We start from the raw sequence: 15078 nt of genomic DNA on the forward strand, positions 1-15078 counted from the left end.
TCGCCCATCCAGTGGGCGACAGGACCTAAATATAAAAAAATTTACATTTAGGTTCTGGCGCCCAGGGCGCATTAAACAGTAAACTTGTAAAATCGATATAAAATCGTAGAAAAATGAAAAAAATACAAACTCAACTGTTATGGATTCTATAAAACAAGATCTACAACTTTTGTTACATAAAATTTTTCATTTGATAAATGTATCTTGCTCTATTTTAAATACCAATTTAATGCACTTTTATTTAAATCTCAAGATCCATCCTTTGGATGCATATCATCTTTGGCCAGAGTGTTGCATATGGTGAGCATAGGCTTGTACAAAATTGGTAGGCCCAGAAAACATTTCTAGAATAAGTTTTTAAATTAGATCTTGCAATATGTCTAGTTTAAATGGGTTATTTATCCATGCTGCTATACTGAGTATTAGAAGCCATAACTTTTAAAGTACCATTATTTTATTTCCTAAGAGCTATAAAAAAAGTTTGGTAAATTTTAGATAAGCACAACTAGACCAAATGAATTATTTCAGATTTTTCTAGGTACAAAAACTATTTTTCTTGATTTAGATATATTGATCAAATGAAAAACTTTATGTAACAAAAGTTGTAGATATTATTTCATAGAATCCAGAACAGTTAAGTTTGTATTTTTCTTATTTTCTACGATTTTATATCGATTTTACAAGTTCACTATTTAATGCGCCCTGAGCGCGAGGACCTAAATGTAATTTTTTTTACATTTAGATCCTGTCGCCCACTGGATGGGCGACAGGCACCCTGTCGCCCATTAGGGAGGCGACAGGCACCCATCTTTAAAAATTTCTCTATTCGACATATATTTTTGAAATTTTATTTTTTTTAAATATAAAAATGAAAAAGATCCTTGACGGGTGTAACCATGTGAGCCCATCATATATGGGCCAAGAATTGGGACCACGTAGCAAGGCCAAATTTATGTTGTGCAAAAGCCCCGACGGATACATATCACAGTTTCCTTTGTTTTTTTTTTGGCATATATATGTTTTTTTCGTTGAAAAGAGTTAAATGTACCATCACTACACAAACTTAGCAGAATAGCAGATGGATGTGCTTTAGATGCATCACCACTCCAATTGCTTATCTAGGTGCAGCAAGTTGACGATGCTCATAAACATGGCAACTTTTACATGGTGGCCACCGAGATCTATAGTGCGGCGCGCTAGGGTACGGAGAAAATGTTGCAGGTAGCCCCTTTGATTTCCTTGTTATTCGGCGTGCTGATCTGAGACGATCCATCAAACCCAAAGTGGGTGAAAGAAAGAATGCCTCTCCCGCTAGCCACTGCCGTTTTGAATGTGGATGAAGGGGGTAACTGAAATTTTCTTTGTTCTGTTGGCTGTGGTTGATGGCTGGTGCTGATTTAATGTGAGAAAAAATACCGCTGGCTAGCTGGTGGCTGGTGCTGATTTGGTATGAGAAAAAAATAGTGTAGCTATTTGTCAGCAGAACAGAATGATTAAAGCTCGCTGAATTGGTTTTGTATCGAATATTTCGACAACTGCAAAAGGGTACAAATAAAAAGGTTAGTATGTACCAGGTAGATCCAGCGCGCTGCCAGGAAGCTTCGCGAAATGGCCGTTCGAAAAATATCTTTGGGAAAAGTATCGTCAACTGCCGCCAGTAGGAAGCAATGAACAGACCATCACTGAAACGGAACTTTGTTCTCAGCCTGCCTGGGGGAGGGAACTGATGTGCTTTTGGTCTACTGCTGCTGGAGTGGGATGAAAAGCATCGAGCCGTGTGGGGAAAGGCTTCCCCTTCTCTTTCGCCCTCCTCCGCACGCAAGTGCACGCCCCGTGTTGCGTTCCGTGCGCAAACGCCCCTGCCGTCGCGGTCTGGTCGACGACGGACGATTGGACGAAAGATCCACTCCGGTCAGTCGACTGGCCAGCGAAATTAAGCTCGGGCATCGCAGTGGATTAGGAGCACTAACCATGCATGGCAAGAGTTAATTAATTAGTCTTCTCCTCCGCGGCGAAGTCGTCCTCTACTAATCATTGCATCATTTGATTAAAAGTAGTAGAATGATAAAGACAAGCAAGTTCACTAATTCTTCATGACTAGTTTATTGTAGATTTCCATTGGCAACCACATGCTTTATTAAGAGTAGTAGAATGACTTCATGCATGCTTCCGTAAGCCTGAAAGGCCAAAGGCACCCCGTTATCGGCGGGCACACGTGTCCGTTCCTATCTTTGTTCGTGCTCACGGACTGGTCGTGCACGCACAGGCGCACAGCGCTGGTGCTTGTCTTTTTGCAACTTTGACAATTAATTAGAAATATTAAATAAAGTCTAATTACAAAAACGCCTCCACAGCCATGGGCACTATAGCAATACTGTAGCGAATGAGATCTTTGACCGCATGATTGAAGGATGAGTAGGAAATGGTACCGTAGCATTACTGTAGCAAATCATTGATTAATTAGGCTTATTAGATTCGTCACGCAAAGTTGTATCTACCAGTGAAAAGATTTTACAAATAGACTTCACTTAGTGCTATAGTGCTCTGTGCATGTATGGTGAATTTTTTTGCAAAATAAACCAAACACGATAAAAGTTTCTCCCCTTCCAAGCAAAAACGATCTAGCCCAAAAGGGCTAGAGGCCAGCAGGTGGAGGACTAGAAGATGCAGAGCAATGTGTCGCCAGTTGTGACCTTGCGGCTCAGATCAGTCTCAGATCAAGGGAGAGCCACAGCACAGCACGTACCCTACGGGACCTCCCGGCTTGTTCTGCTCTGCACGAAAGGGATGCCGGAATCGTGCACCCTGTCCTCCAAGGAATCGGGGGGATCGCGCGCACGACGTTCTCGAAACAAAGGCGCGCCGCGCGCCTGCCAAGCGGCGCCAGGAAATGAGGTGGTTGCTGTAACTCGCAAGCACCACCACACGCGGGGCGCATGGCCACCAGCCCATCAGCAGGCCGCTGACGAGTCCGAACGGGGAACGAAACCAGCGCTGTTCCGGCACGTGCACGTAGGGCGCGGAGCTAGGTGTCACTGTTGATGCCAGCTCGACGACTTGTGGCAAAAGTAATAGCAAATTACTATTTCATACTGTTCATCTAAGCAGCTGACACCAGTACATAGTAAAGCTGACACCGATGGCCGTGGCGGCTGGCTTCGCCCTCGGTGCACGTCCCCGCCCGGCCACTGCCAATCTACCGGTGCGGTGCGGTGCGGTGCGGCCCCGTTCCGTTCCGCTCGTTGGCACGGCACGGGCAATCTCCCCCGCTGTCAATAGTCCTTTAGTCTTTTTTTTTGTTACTTGCTTGCCTTGCATTAATCAGCTGGCCGAAGCCTCGGAAACAATCAGGTGTCATACACGCACGCATGCCACGTCTCCGAACCATGCGAGGCCGAAACCTACACTTACCTAGAAAATTAGCTACCTTATTACAATTTCTGCAAACAGAAGAGAATGAAAATTCCTGAAAGGCAAAGCTCTGAGAGATCACGGATCTCTCGAAGAACGGGGTCGATGGTCGAGTGCTGGGTCTCCAACTTATTCCAGAGTTGCGAGCTGCACCACGTGTAGGCAATCGGTCTCAACCACCACTCGCTGGAAACCCAGTCGCAGGGCGAGTTTGAGACTCTCTGCACGTCGTAGCCTCCATAAAGCATTAAGCATGCATCAAAGCACTTGTCGTATAAGATGGCCTATGCTGCCTGAAAAACACCTTCACGGTCCCTGATAACACTAGAGGTGGCCCCTCGCTTGCTGTCATCAGAAAATACTGTCTCCATTCAGTTTTGATAGATATATTCAAAAACTCAAATGTTCAAAATTGATAGCTATATTTGTTATTAGCATGAGCTGTGACAATAAATAGCACTATTAACGAGAAATTCTTAGTTAAAACATTGGAGGACCAACAAAAAATCTATATTGCATTATTGATTAGATTGGTAGACACACTTTATGCCCTGGTCATTGTGTCATATGAAAATATATCTATCAAAACTGGATGGATGGAGGATTGCATCTATTTTCACCTTGAAATACCCCCGCATCGGTTTCTTCCAACTCAGATGGTCTAGCACGTGCTGATCGAGTTGATGTTCCGGTTGACACAAATCATGAGCCGTGTTTCTAGCCATACCTATAGATGACACGACACGACTAGCAACCTCACACTACTCAACCAATTCTCTCTTTGGCCGTGTTTGGTTGTGGCGTGAAAACTTTTTGATGAGAGAGAAACGATACTTTGACCACTAATTAAGGGTATAAAATAAAGTCTAATTACAAAATTACCTCCACAACTATGGTACTGTAGCAATTATTTTAGCTAATGAGGTCTTTGACCGCACGATTGAAGGATGATTGGGTGCGGTTACTGTAGCATCAGTGTAGCCAATCATGATGAAACTTGGCTCATTAGATTCGTCTCGAAAATTTACACCCATTTCTAAAAAGGTTTTGCAAATAAACTTCATTTAGTACTGCATGCGGGCATTCGTCTTTTTGTGAAATTTTGATTTGACCCCTAGCCAAACATGGCCTTTGTTGGCCTCCTCTCTCCTAGTCTCCTCCCCCTCCCTTATATGCTCTCCCCGCTGCGGCCCCTTCCCTTACCCCGCGGATGGAGAACGGCACGGTAGGGGGTTGGCGTGCGTGGGGCAAGCACCGGCAGCTAGCTCGCGAGGCGACGATGATGGCCAGATGGATGACGGTGGCCGGGACGCGCGGTAGAGGCCGCCGGTCGGCGCAGGAGCATGCGGGGATAAAATGGTGTTGGCGCGACAAAGATCGATGACCGTCATGCGAGCAGGCGGGTACGGCTGGCTGACATGCGCTCCTCCTCCCGCACCTCTCGCCGCCGCTGCCCCCAAGCTCCGAGCTCGAGTCGGCACGAGCACGCCAGGCCAACTGTGCCTATCGTGCCGTGCCGTGCCGTGCCGTGCGGCCCATTTAGCTATCTCATACCACATCTTGTCGAATCGTCATTGTTAATTCGCCATGTCGGCTTTTATTCCGTCGCATCCACAAAGCCCACATGATAATTGCTTGATCATGGCAAGGGCATAAATCCGACATCAGATCAGACCTTGTTTGGTTATGTAGTACAAGTAGTACTATAAAAAAGAATCTTTCATGCATGGAGGTCTAAATAAAGTTTGTTTGTAAAATCTTTTCACAGATAGGTGTAATTTTACGCGACGAATCTAATGATGATAATTAATCCGTGATTGGCTACAATAATGCTATAGTAACCATCCTCTAATCGTACGGTCAAAAGCCTCATTAGATTCGTCTCGCGGAGTAGCGCAGGACTGTGAAGTTAGTTTTGCAAACTGTCTTCATTTAATACCAGTAATTAATGATCAAAGTTCCCTAGTACAACTAGTACCGGAGAACCAAGGGCCTTAGTTGGCAGTTGCCCAAGTCGGCCTCATTCAGCGGTGCGCCCCGTTCCGTTCCGTTCGCTGGCACGGCACGGGCAAATGAGCAATCTCCCAACGCTGTCAATAGTCACACGGTGAAATCTTCACACACGTGTACAGAAAAAAGCAGAAGCTTCCGGCCTGTTCACACGCGAGCGACCCGCTTGGCCCGAGCCCAGGCGGCCACGTCGCCGGCTGAGGCGGATGACATGTGTGCCGACGCGTACGACCCCCCCTGGCCCTGGCCTTCCTTTCCGACGCGACGCGTCGCGCCGGCCGGGTTCGCTGCACCGGCCCCAGCGACCGGCCGCTGACCTCCGGGCCCGTGTGCGCGGCGGGTGTGGTGGGCTACGTCCCCGCCGTACTGGGTGGCCGCGCGCACCACGGCACCCGGAACAGCCCGCCGGGAAACGGCCGAAACAGTGGCCAAATGCCCAGGATCAAATCGACCCGACTCGACGGCCGCGATCCATGTCGCCGGGCGCCGCCGCCCGTCGGACGGTCGGCAGCCTTGCCGCCGCGCCCCTCGTTTGACTGCGCGGGCGCCGGGGTGGGTGGTGGCGTGCGGGCGCGGAAGCCGCCGCCCCGGGCGGGCCGGCCGGCGCGCGGTAGAAACGCAGGCCCCCCTCCCCTCCGCCCCGGCGGCAGTTGAAAGCAAAACCACCACCGTTCGCTATCGCCCCACGCGCCGAACTGCCTGCCATTCCCGACTCCCTCGCGCTCCTCCCTCCTTCCTTGCGTGCTTCCTTCCCCCTCCTCCTCCCGCCCCCGCCTGCGCCGCGCGGGTATTTTTATACCACCCCGCCTCCGCCTCCTCGCCTACTCAACACCATTCGCTCGCCGGGCCACGCCTCCTCCGAGCGCGAGTAGAGATACAGGGACCTCGCGGCGAGCCAAGTAGGAGGAGCGCGCGCCCGCGCGACACGTAGCGGAAGCATTTCGTTCGTTGGCGGAGCGAGCAGGAGGAGGGTCAACGGCCGAGGTATTAAGCGGCTAAACATAGTTGCTCGGATTCTTATCCGCGGGTAGCCAGCGATGGAGGTGTGCTGCTGCTCCACCTCGTCGTCGGTGCTCGCGGCGGGGGCGGCCCGCGGGGGCGCCCGGAGGCTCGCCGCCGCGCCGGCGCGGTGGGGCGCGGCGGGGTTCGGGACGAGGGCGGTGGTACTGGTGCACCCGCTCCCGCGCCCCGCGGCGGCGGCGGGGCCGGCGCCGCGGCGGGCGCGGAGGGGCGGCGTCGTCAGGGCGGTGTTCGAGCGGTTCACGGAGCGGGCCGTCAAGGCGGTCGTGCTGTCGCAGCGGGAGGCCCGGGGGCTCGGGGAGCCCGCGGTGGCGCCGCGCCACCTGTTCCTCGGCCTCGTCGCCGAGGACCGCTCCCCCGGCGGCTACCTTTCGTCGGGGATCAACATCGAGCGCGCCAGGGAGGAGTGCCGCGGCATCGGGTCCAGGGACGCCGGCGCGCCGGCGGCGCCAAAGGCCGGATCGGGGCTCGACACCGACGTGCCCTTCTCCGCGACCGCCAAGCAGGTCTTTGAGGTCGCCGTCGTGCTCTCCAAGAACATGGGATCCAGCTTCATCTCGCCGGAGCACCTCGCCATCGCGCTCTTCACCCTCGACGATCCAACCACCAACAACCTCCTCAGGAGGTAGGTACCTATTGTATCCTCCTCATCCATTCTGTCCGTCAGAAGCGTGTTATTTGTTTCTCAGTTACAATTCACCGCCAGATCCACTGTGATGGATGCCATCTACTTACTCATCAAATAATGACCTATAGCATAGCAGAGCCATATGCTTAGCATCTTAGACCATGTCGTCTGGTGCTTGTCCTCTTTTACAAGCATAACGATCACTCATTTTCTGTCTGACTGTAGCTCAGAGGAAGACTAATAAACCATCATTTGACATCTAGTACACTAGCCTTGCAGTTTTACATAGCCATTTGCTCCCCCAGAAAATGACATTGTCTAATTCATGAGGGTTGTTCCATTTCTACCCTACGAGGTTATCTTGTCCAGAAACTATTAACCATGGTACAAACTGAACATACCAATGGATGATACCATGACAAGATGTTGACAAGAAATTGGTCCTCACTGAAAACGGACAGAACAAAATAAGCTATCTTCTAGCCCTTTCATCATTTGTGCCGTCATTGATAAATATGTTGGTTGCTGTAGTTTGGGAGCTGATCCAAGTCAGCTAGCATCAGTTGCGGTTGACCGTCTTCAAGCAGAGCTTGCGAAAGATGGAAGAGACCCTGCCGGAGCACCATCTTTCAAAGTCCCAGAGAAGGCTCCTGCTGCAGCTGGAAGATCTGCTTTCTCCCAATCCTTGACTAAAAAGAAAGGTCCGGAGCCAGCAGTTTCATCAGAGCTTACACTCATGTTTGTTTGTTCTACTCTAGGCTTAGTTAGTAATAGTAATCTCATCACACACTTGCATTGCTTATCTTTTTCAGAGAAGGGTGCACTAGACCAGTTTTGTTTGGATTTGACCACACAAGCTAGTGGAGGTTTCATCGATCCTATTATTGGTCGTGAAGAGGAGATTGAGAGAGTGGTTCAGATAATATGCCGACGGACGAAGAACAATCCTATTCTTTTGGGTGAGGCAGGAGTTGGGAAAACTGCAATTGCTGAGGGACTTGCTCTTCGAATTGCAAATGGTGATGTCCCCATTTATCTTGTGGTAAGCTTGACTTGCCATTGATCTGTATAAAGTTATGCATTTGCAAACCATCTTTCAGCTAAGTAATATTCATCTTTAAATTGTTTGCAGGCAAAACGTATATTGTCACTGGATGTTGGTCTACTTATTGCTGGCGCTAAAGAGAGAGGTGAATTGGAGTCTAGGGTTACTAGTATAATTCGGGAAGTCCGGGAAGCAGGTTAGTTAGTAATGCAATTTGAAAGGTTATCGGATAATGTTTCTAGATGTTAAGCTTCTGCATGTGGTCATGAAATTAAAAATCATAAAAAAAATTATGCAGGCGATGTTATTCTTTTTATTGATGAGGTTCACAATCTTATTGGAACTGGAACTGTTGGAAAGGGTAAGGGTTCTGGCCTTGACATTGGCAACTTGCTGAAGCCCGCGCTTGCTAGAGGTGAACTGCAGGTATTAGATTCATCTGATTTCTTACTTAGTTGCTACTATTATATATGTAGAAAAGATGGTACTTATTACATTTCCTATCTCATGCACGATATTGTTTGTATTTCTAGTGCATTGCAGCAACAACTCTAGATGAACACCGGATGCATTTTGAGAAGGATAAGGCTTTGGCCCGCCGCTTCCAGCCAGTATTAGTAGCTGAGCCTAGTCAGGTATCATGGTTATTTCTTATGAAAGTCAGGTAGTTTTATAGGTAAACTTGTCTCTTAACCATCTTTCTAAACATATCGCAGGAAGTTGCTGTGAAGATATTGCTTGGTCTTCGTGAGAAATACGAAACTTACCATAAATGCAAATTCACATTAGAAGCCATCAATGCAGCAGTTTATCTGTCAGCAAGATATATCCCTGACAGACAGCTTCCTGATAAGGCTATTGATCTAATTGATGAGGCTGGAAGTAGAGCTCGGATGGAGTCATTTAACAGGAAGAAGGAAGGGCAGTCTTCAATTCTCTTGAAGTCACCAGATGAATACTGGCAAGAGATAAGATCTGCACAGGCCATGCATGAAGTGGTAACGAAACATTTTACTGCTTATGTGATATAACTTTTTGGTCCATCTAGCGAGAAAAATACTAATATTTTATTGCCCTTCATTACTCAGGTGTTATCTAACAAGGCAAAATATTCTCCAAATGTGAATAAGCAAGAGAGTGGAAGTTCTGACGTTGAAGTACCATATGAAGACAATAGCAGGTCAACATCGACCTCATCACTCTCAGCTGATGAGTAAGTTTTGTCCGTCAACATGTCATAAAGGGTATTCTCTGTTTCCTACATATCTGCTAACTGAGGAACATTTGGAAATGCAGACCAATTGTAGTTGGGACAGAGGAAATTGCAAGAGTTGCCTCATTATGGTCAGGGATACCAGTGCAGCAGTTGACGGCCGATGATAAAAAGCTTCTAGTAGGACTAGACGATGAGCTCAGGAAACGGGTCATTGGCCAAGATGATGCAGTTGTGGCCATATCTCGTGCAGTGAAGAGATCGCGTGTTGGCCTTAATGACCCTGATAGACCTATCGCTACACTGCTTTTCTGTGGTCCAACAGGAGTCGGTAAAACAGAGCTTACCAAGGCTCTAGCAGCAAGTTATTTTGGATCGGTAAGTCAATCATATTCTGATCATCATGTTATTATTTCCACAATGTTTTGTCTGATTGATAGAATGTGGCCTGACAGGATGTTTGCTTTGTTTTTCAATAGGAATCTGCTATGCTTAGATTAGACATGAGCGAGTATATGGAGAGGCACACTGTGAGCAAGCTCATAGGCTCTCCTCCAGGGTACATTGGCTATGGTGAAACTGGTACTTTGACAGAAGCAGTCAGGAGGAAACCCTTTACTGTGGTATTGCTGGATGAGATAGAGAAAGCTCACCCTGATATTTTCAACATCCTTCTCCAAATCTTTGAGGATGGACATTTGACAGACTCACAGGTAATACATCAGCGGATCCTGTTACATGCAACAATTGATTCTGAACAGTACAATTACTGAACCAAATGAGATTAAGCCTGTTCCCTTAACCTGATAATAAAATGGCCAGAATTTTGTACTTCTGTCACAGTTTATTTAAATTAGAAGCCCTTCAAGGTCTCATTTGAAATATGCTTGTTGAAATTGAATATCAAAGCAATTTATAAACCAAGGTGCTAGACTCGCTGTCACATGTGTTTAGGAAGGAACTTAAATAGTCCTACGCCTCTCCATGTAATAAGATATCAAGACAGCACACTAATCTAGATGCTAAATTACATTGATTGTGTGGACTGCAGGGCCGCAGGGTTTCCTTCAAGAATACATTGATTGTGATGACTTCAAATGTTGGTTCTACATCAATTTCAAAGGGAAGGCGGAGCATAGGTTTCTTGAAGGAAGATACCGAGTCAAGCTCGTATGTTGCAATGAAATCCCTAGTAATGGAAGAGCTGAAGGCATTTTTCCGACCAGAGTTGCTCAACAGAATTGATGAGATGGTTGTGTTCCGTCCTCTGGAGAAGACTCAGGTCTGTTTCTTTTACGTTTTGCTCTGAGGAAGTTTGAATTTGTAAACCTTCTTTCCTTGATACCAGCCACTTATAGATTAGATTAATTTCGTAGTTGATGCTTGTAACATACAACACATGAGAAGCTAGTGGTAATCCTCTCCTTGACATATATTTGCAGATGCTGGCCATTCTTGATATCATCCTGAAGGAAGTGAAGGGCAGGCTTTTGTCCCTTGGGATAGGCTTGGAGGTGTCTGATGCAATGAAGGATCTGATTTGCCAAGAAGGGTACGACAAGAGCTACGGGGCACGGCCGCTGCGGAGGGCTGTCACTCACATGATTGAGGATGTCATCAGCGAAGCGATTCTGTTCGGCGAGTTCAAGCCTGGCGACACGATTCTGATGGACATCGATGCCGAGGGGAAGCCATGCATGAGCCATCTGGACCAACAGATCGTCCAGGTCACTGACCCAACACGGGCACTGTGAAGCTCCGCGCCGGAGGTCCTGAAGTTATGTCCCAGATTTCCAGTATAGTAGGGTAGAGGTCTAATTTTTTATTCTTTCAAGCGTCAAGAGATTGATAATTCTTTGATACGTAAATAGAGTATTCCAAGATGTATCAACAAGATAGGGCAGCTATTAATGTTCCAAGATTTTATCCAACTGTATATTGCTGAAAGAGTCCCGTTCAATTTATCAAATATATATCATTCTGAAATTATCTATGTTGCCCCCAAGTTTGTTCATGACTGTTATTTCCGCTCCTGGCTACTGAGCTTTGACATCGGAATTGCAAGGTGACTCTAGCTCCCCAAACTAGCAAATATTGCGGTAGCTCAACTCCGAACAGCACAGTTGGCATCGACCTCACCTCTGACAGGAATACCAGTACTTCTACCTCGGTTTCCTCCCCCAAAACCGCACTACAAAGTCACCAACGATTCTTGTTCAACTCCAATATTGTGATGTTCACTGTGTCCACCTCTCTTGTTGACACATTGACACATGTACAGCACTCAGCTGCTGTTCATCTGATCTACCGCCTCGCTGTTCATTTCACAAGCACGCCCCATAGACAGCGTCTCAGCCTCTAAAAAGGCAATATTGATTTCCTCTTCGCTTCCCTCCAACATACACAAACATAGACAGCAACAACAATAAAATTAACCGAACTGATGCGCAACCCCGAGTTGCAGGTTTCATCGAGCACACGGCACACCTTGTTTTCCCCAAGGTTTGATCACTGTACGCAACACCAGTTTAAATTTCAATAGGATGCCATGTAAATATATGTTATTAAAATTCAATAGGATTGGCGTAAACCGATTGGCAAAACAAATAACTACAAAAACATAGCTAAATTCTTGCTTACTAAATACGCACGCCTAGACAGCTTATTATGAAAACAGAGATGGCATCACTTTCAAACCCTATGCAACTCAGAACCAGTAGTTGACAATTGCAACTTCACTTCGCACGTACCAGCTCAGGGTCCCTAACAAATTCACACATAAAAGAGATCAGGTCAAAGAAAAATAAGAGATGGAAACCGTGAAGTGCTAGTGCAGTAATCACAAACCTTTTAATTTGATCGATAATGAGTAATCTGGGGCCAGGGGGAATCTTCACATCTCGTAGAGCACTAAAGCAACACAGGAGAGTATCAATATGTAAACTACAAATGTTTCAAATCCTTAATGTTCCACAAGACTACAATCAGAAGAACTATGTACCTGTCAGTGAGGAGAGGTAATGTTTGATCAGTGAGGAGTCCCTTCTTGAAATTCTTCTCATACTTTTCAAGGCCCAGTTGTTGCAGCATGCTTCTTGTCCGAGAGTAGTATGTATCTTCACTCGGTGGCTTGGAGAATTTCTGCCCAATCTATATCCAATGCAGCCAAATGGAGAATTACTATATAACATAACAATATGAATTAACGAATGGTTGGTGCCCTTTGCAACATCATTAGACTAGTAATTTCACCAAAATCAAAATATAACACTATCAAAAACATATATTAGGTTTTAAAATTTTGTTCACATAAATTATGCAAGAAAAGAAAACTCAGCAGAAAAGACCACTAGTATTCAACTAAATCATAACCGATTCATCATTTGCCGAGTGAAGACACAAGAGACGAGCAAATGATCAATCATTTCCTCAGCTTGGTCACAGCAACCTACAGAAGGTCAGCCTGCAGGACTTTCTCCACATCCTGAGGACAATTCCTTTGATGATTGGTGGGTGGGAGCATCAGATAGAGTGGATGGTCAGGTACAATAAGGTCTCAACTCTATTATCATTTTGGGTGCTTGGTCAGTTTTGAATCATTGTAGTCGTGCGTTTGATGGGATTCTGCCTAAAATGAGCAGAGTTCTGTTATTCATAGGAGAGGAATTGTTTCCAATTTGTTTTCTAGGAATTCAAGGGCTAGTTTGCACATGTGACTAGTCGCCTCGTATGTTCCATGTAGTAGACATATTTCATGGCAAAGATTGAAGAAGCAACACGAGACAGTAATGTGCAAGCCCCTTGTTACCAGATAAGCTTCGCACTTTCATGCAAGACATACTAACAAAACATATTAGAACACAAAGTAAAATTCATTGAGGTAAATTTTCTAATTAACTAGAAAGTACTGTAAGCAAGGAAAAACTTGAATTGGCTGATGTCCTCAGTATAAAAAAAAACATATTTACAAGCTCAATATCCACAGACCACAGTAGTCCTGTCTCAACCTTAGTCTCTTAAAGCAGACTTGGCAAGAAAATTGGCAACACATTATACATAAAATCTAGTGAGGCCAAGGGTTGCAAGTAAAGCAGCTCCCAATCATATTAATTGTACTTACCATGAAAAAGCCACCTTGAAATACTGCAAAAGCAGCTCCAGTTGTAATTGCATTTGCAACTGGATTAGGAGTTCCCATTCCGCTCACTATGGAGAAAAGAGCGCCCGAACCAAAAGCAGCTGCCATGCTATACAAACAAGATATTGTCAAATACAAAGGAGCGAGAATTTAATTCTTAACTAGATTTTTTTTCCACCAAAGCAACTTATTAACTAGGTTTGCAACGAGATATCAATTTTGCACCCAACGACAATAGGCGAAAGAAATGTCAAAATTACCAGCTTTCATTCAAATATGAAGGTGTTAAACTGCAAACCACATTTGTGGCCAAAATGATTGTTTTCGCATCTTAAAATCAGTGAGATTAAATCAAACATTTCATTGAATACTAAAATTAACATTTCTTGAAGTGTATAGAAAATAAAATGAAATTATGATCACCTTCCCTGGATGTCCTCTTGCCCTCGTATCCTTCTCATCACACAAGATATGCCTGCATTTGCGCCAGTCATGACTGCAAAATTTCGGGCTTGCACCAAAGGTCCACCAGCTAAAGCCTATAAATCAGTACCATGTTAATCTTGATGCAAATAATTTGATGAAAATTATCAGAAGAAATAAACATGGGCTTCATTCGCAGCCAACAGTTATTCCCATGTAATGAGCTAGAAAACACTTGAGTAAACTCGCTTGATGATCATATAAGGCATAAAAGTGAGCATTTCCTCTATTTTGATTTGGTAGAAGTTAACCACTCTGTTCGCTGTGCTGTGGCTGGTGGCTGGTGCTGATTTATTGTTGAACACAGACAATGGATGACTCATAAAGTATCAGGAACTTCCCTGCAGCTCGTATTCAATTGTATTTTTTTCATAACTATTTCACTCCATTCAAATACAACTAATAAGCCTCCCAGAGACCCAGACTCACCAATCATTACCCACTACCCCTAACCATATATTTGAAACATAGTAAATTGCAGATATAGACTCAAACTCTATATGAGTCACTGTACTCGGCATTCATGCTACGATTATGTCAAAACACGGAACAGGTAGGCGAAACTAATGGTAAATTGGTTCCTTCTGCGCACAAACGCTCTATATGGAGTAGATTAATATGTCTGCAAGTGCAATTTCAGGATCAAACGGTCCAATTCTACATAAATAAAATTACGTAAATCACCAAGACGAGATTGGCTGACAACCTGGGCCTGCTTCAACGACGCCATGGCCTCCGGATTGGCGTTGGGCGGCGGCTGCGGCGTGGGGAACGGCGACCCTCCGTCTGCCGTGAGCGAGCCCATGAGCATGCCCAGCGCCCCGCCCTGCACCGCCCCCACGGCCGTGGTCGCCGCGGCCTCGATGTGGATAGGCTGCTTCGCCATCCACCCGCGGAACCTGGCCTCAATAGCCTTCACGCGCGCGCTCCACTCCTCCAGAGGGTTGCTACCGCCGCGCAGCCCCCGCGCCATCGCCGCCGCCGACGGTGAGGCCTTCAACGCCACGGCCGAACTCGCCCCCTGCTTCCCGTCCGCCATATCCTCGCGACGACGACTCTCTCGGCGGCGTCTGCGAAAACGGCCACGCTTTATCCCTTCGGAATCTTAGCTTAACCCCCCTCCTCCCTAG

General features: G+C 46.3%; 2 protein-coding genes across 3 annotated transcripts; one reads left to right on the forward strand and one right to left on the reverse strand.

The window, feature by feature from the left end:
* Window positions 1-6117: 6117 nt before the first annotated feature.
* LOC120703332 (chaperone protein ClpD1, chloroplastic) lies at window positions 6118-11298 on the forward strand. 2 transcript variants are annotated; one of them, XM_039987374.1, is made up of 12 exons: window positions 6118-7066; window positions 7601-7770; window positions 7882-8111; window positions 8202-8310; window positions 8413-8540; window positions 8648-8749; window positions 8831-9112; window positions 9203-9294; window positions 9411-9705; window positions 9807-10040; window positions 10379-10609; window positions 10770-11298. In XM_039987374.1, the coding sequence occupies exons 1-12, from the start codon at window positions 6459-6461 to the stop codon at window positions 11079-11081; spliced, it is 2793 nt and encodes a 930-aa protein (XP_039843308.1). In that variant the 5' UTR covers window positions 6118-6458; the 3' UTR covers window positions 11082-11298. The 2 variants fall into 2 exon arrangements, with proteins under 2 accessions (XP_039843308.1, XP_039843302.1); XM_039987368.1 differs by having other exon boundaries at window positions 6459-7066; window positions 9203-9327.
* A 517-nt stretch (window positions 11299-11815) lies between these two features.
* On the reverse strand, window positions 11816-15065 carry LOC120703351 (chloroplastic import inner membrane translocase subunit HP30-2-like). Its single transcript, XM_039987396.1, has 6 exons — window positions 14655-15065; window positions 13889-14004; window positions 13448-13574; window positions 12329-12477; window positions 12175-12237; window positions 11816-12090 (listed from the first exon to the last, which is right to left on the reverse strand). The coding sequence occupies exons 1-6, from the start codon at window positions 14985-14987 to the stop codon at window positions 12063-12065; spliced, it is 816 nt and encodes a 271-aa protein (XP_039843330.1). The 5' UTR covers window positions 14988-15065; the 3' UTR covers window positions 11816-12062.
* Between the last annotated feature and the right edge of the window lie 13 nt (window positions 15066-15078).

Source organism: Panicum virgatum, chromosome 1K, assembly GCF_016808335.1.
Source record: "Panicum virgatum strain AP13 chromosome 1K, P.virgatum_v5, whole genome shotgun sequence".
In the NCBI taxonomy this organism is placed as follows: domain Eukaryota; kingdom Viridiplantae; phylum Streptophyta; class Magnoliopsida; order Poales; family Poaceae; genus Panicum; species Panicum virgatum.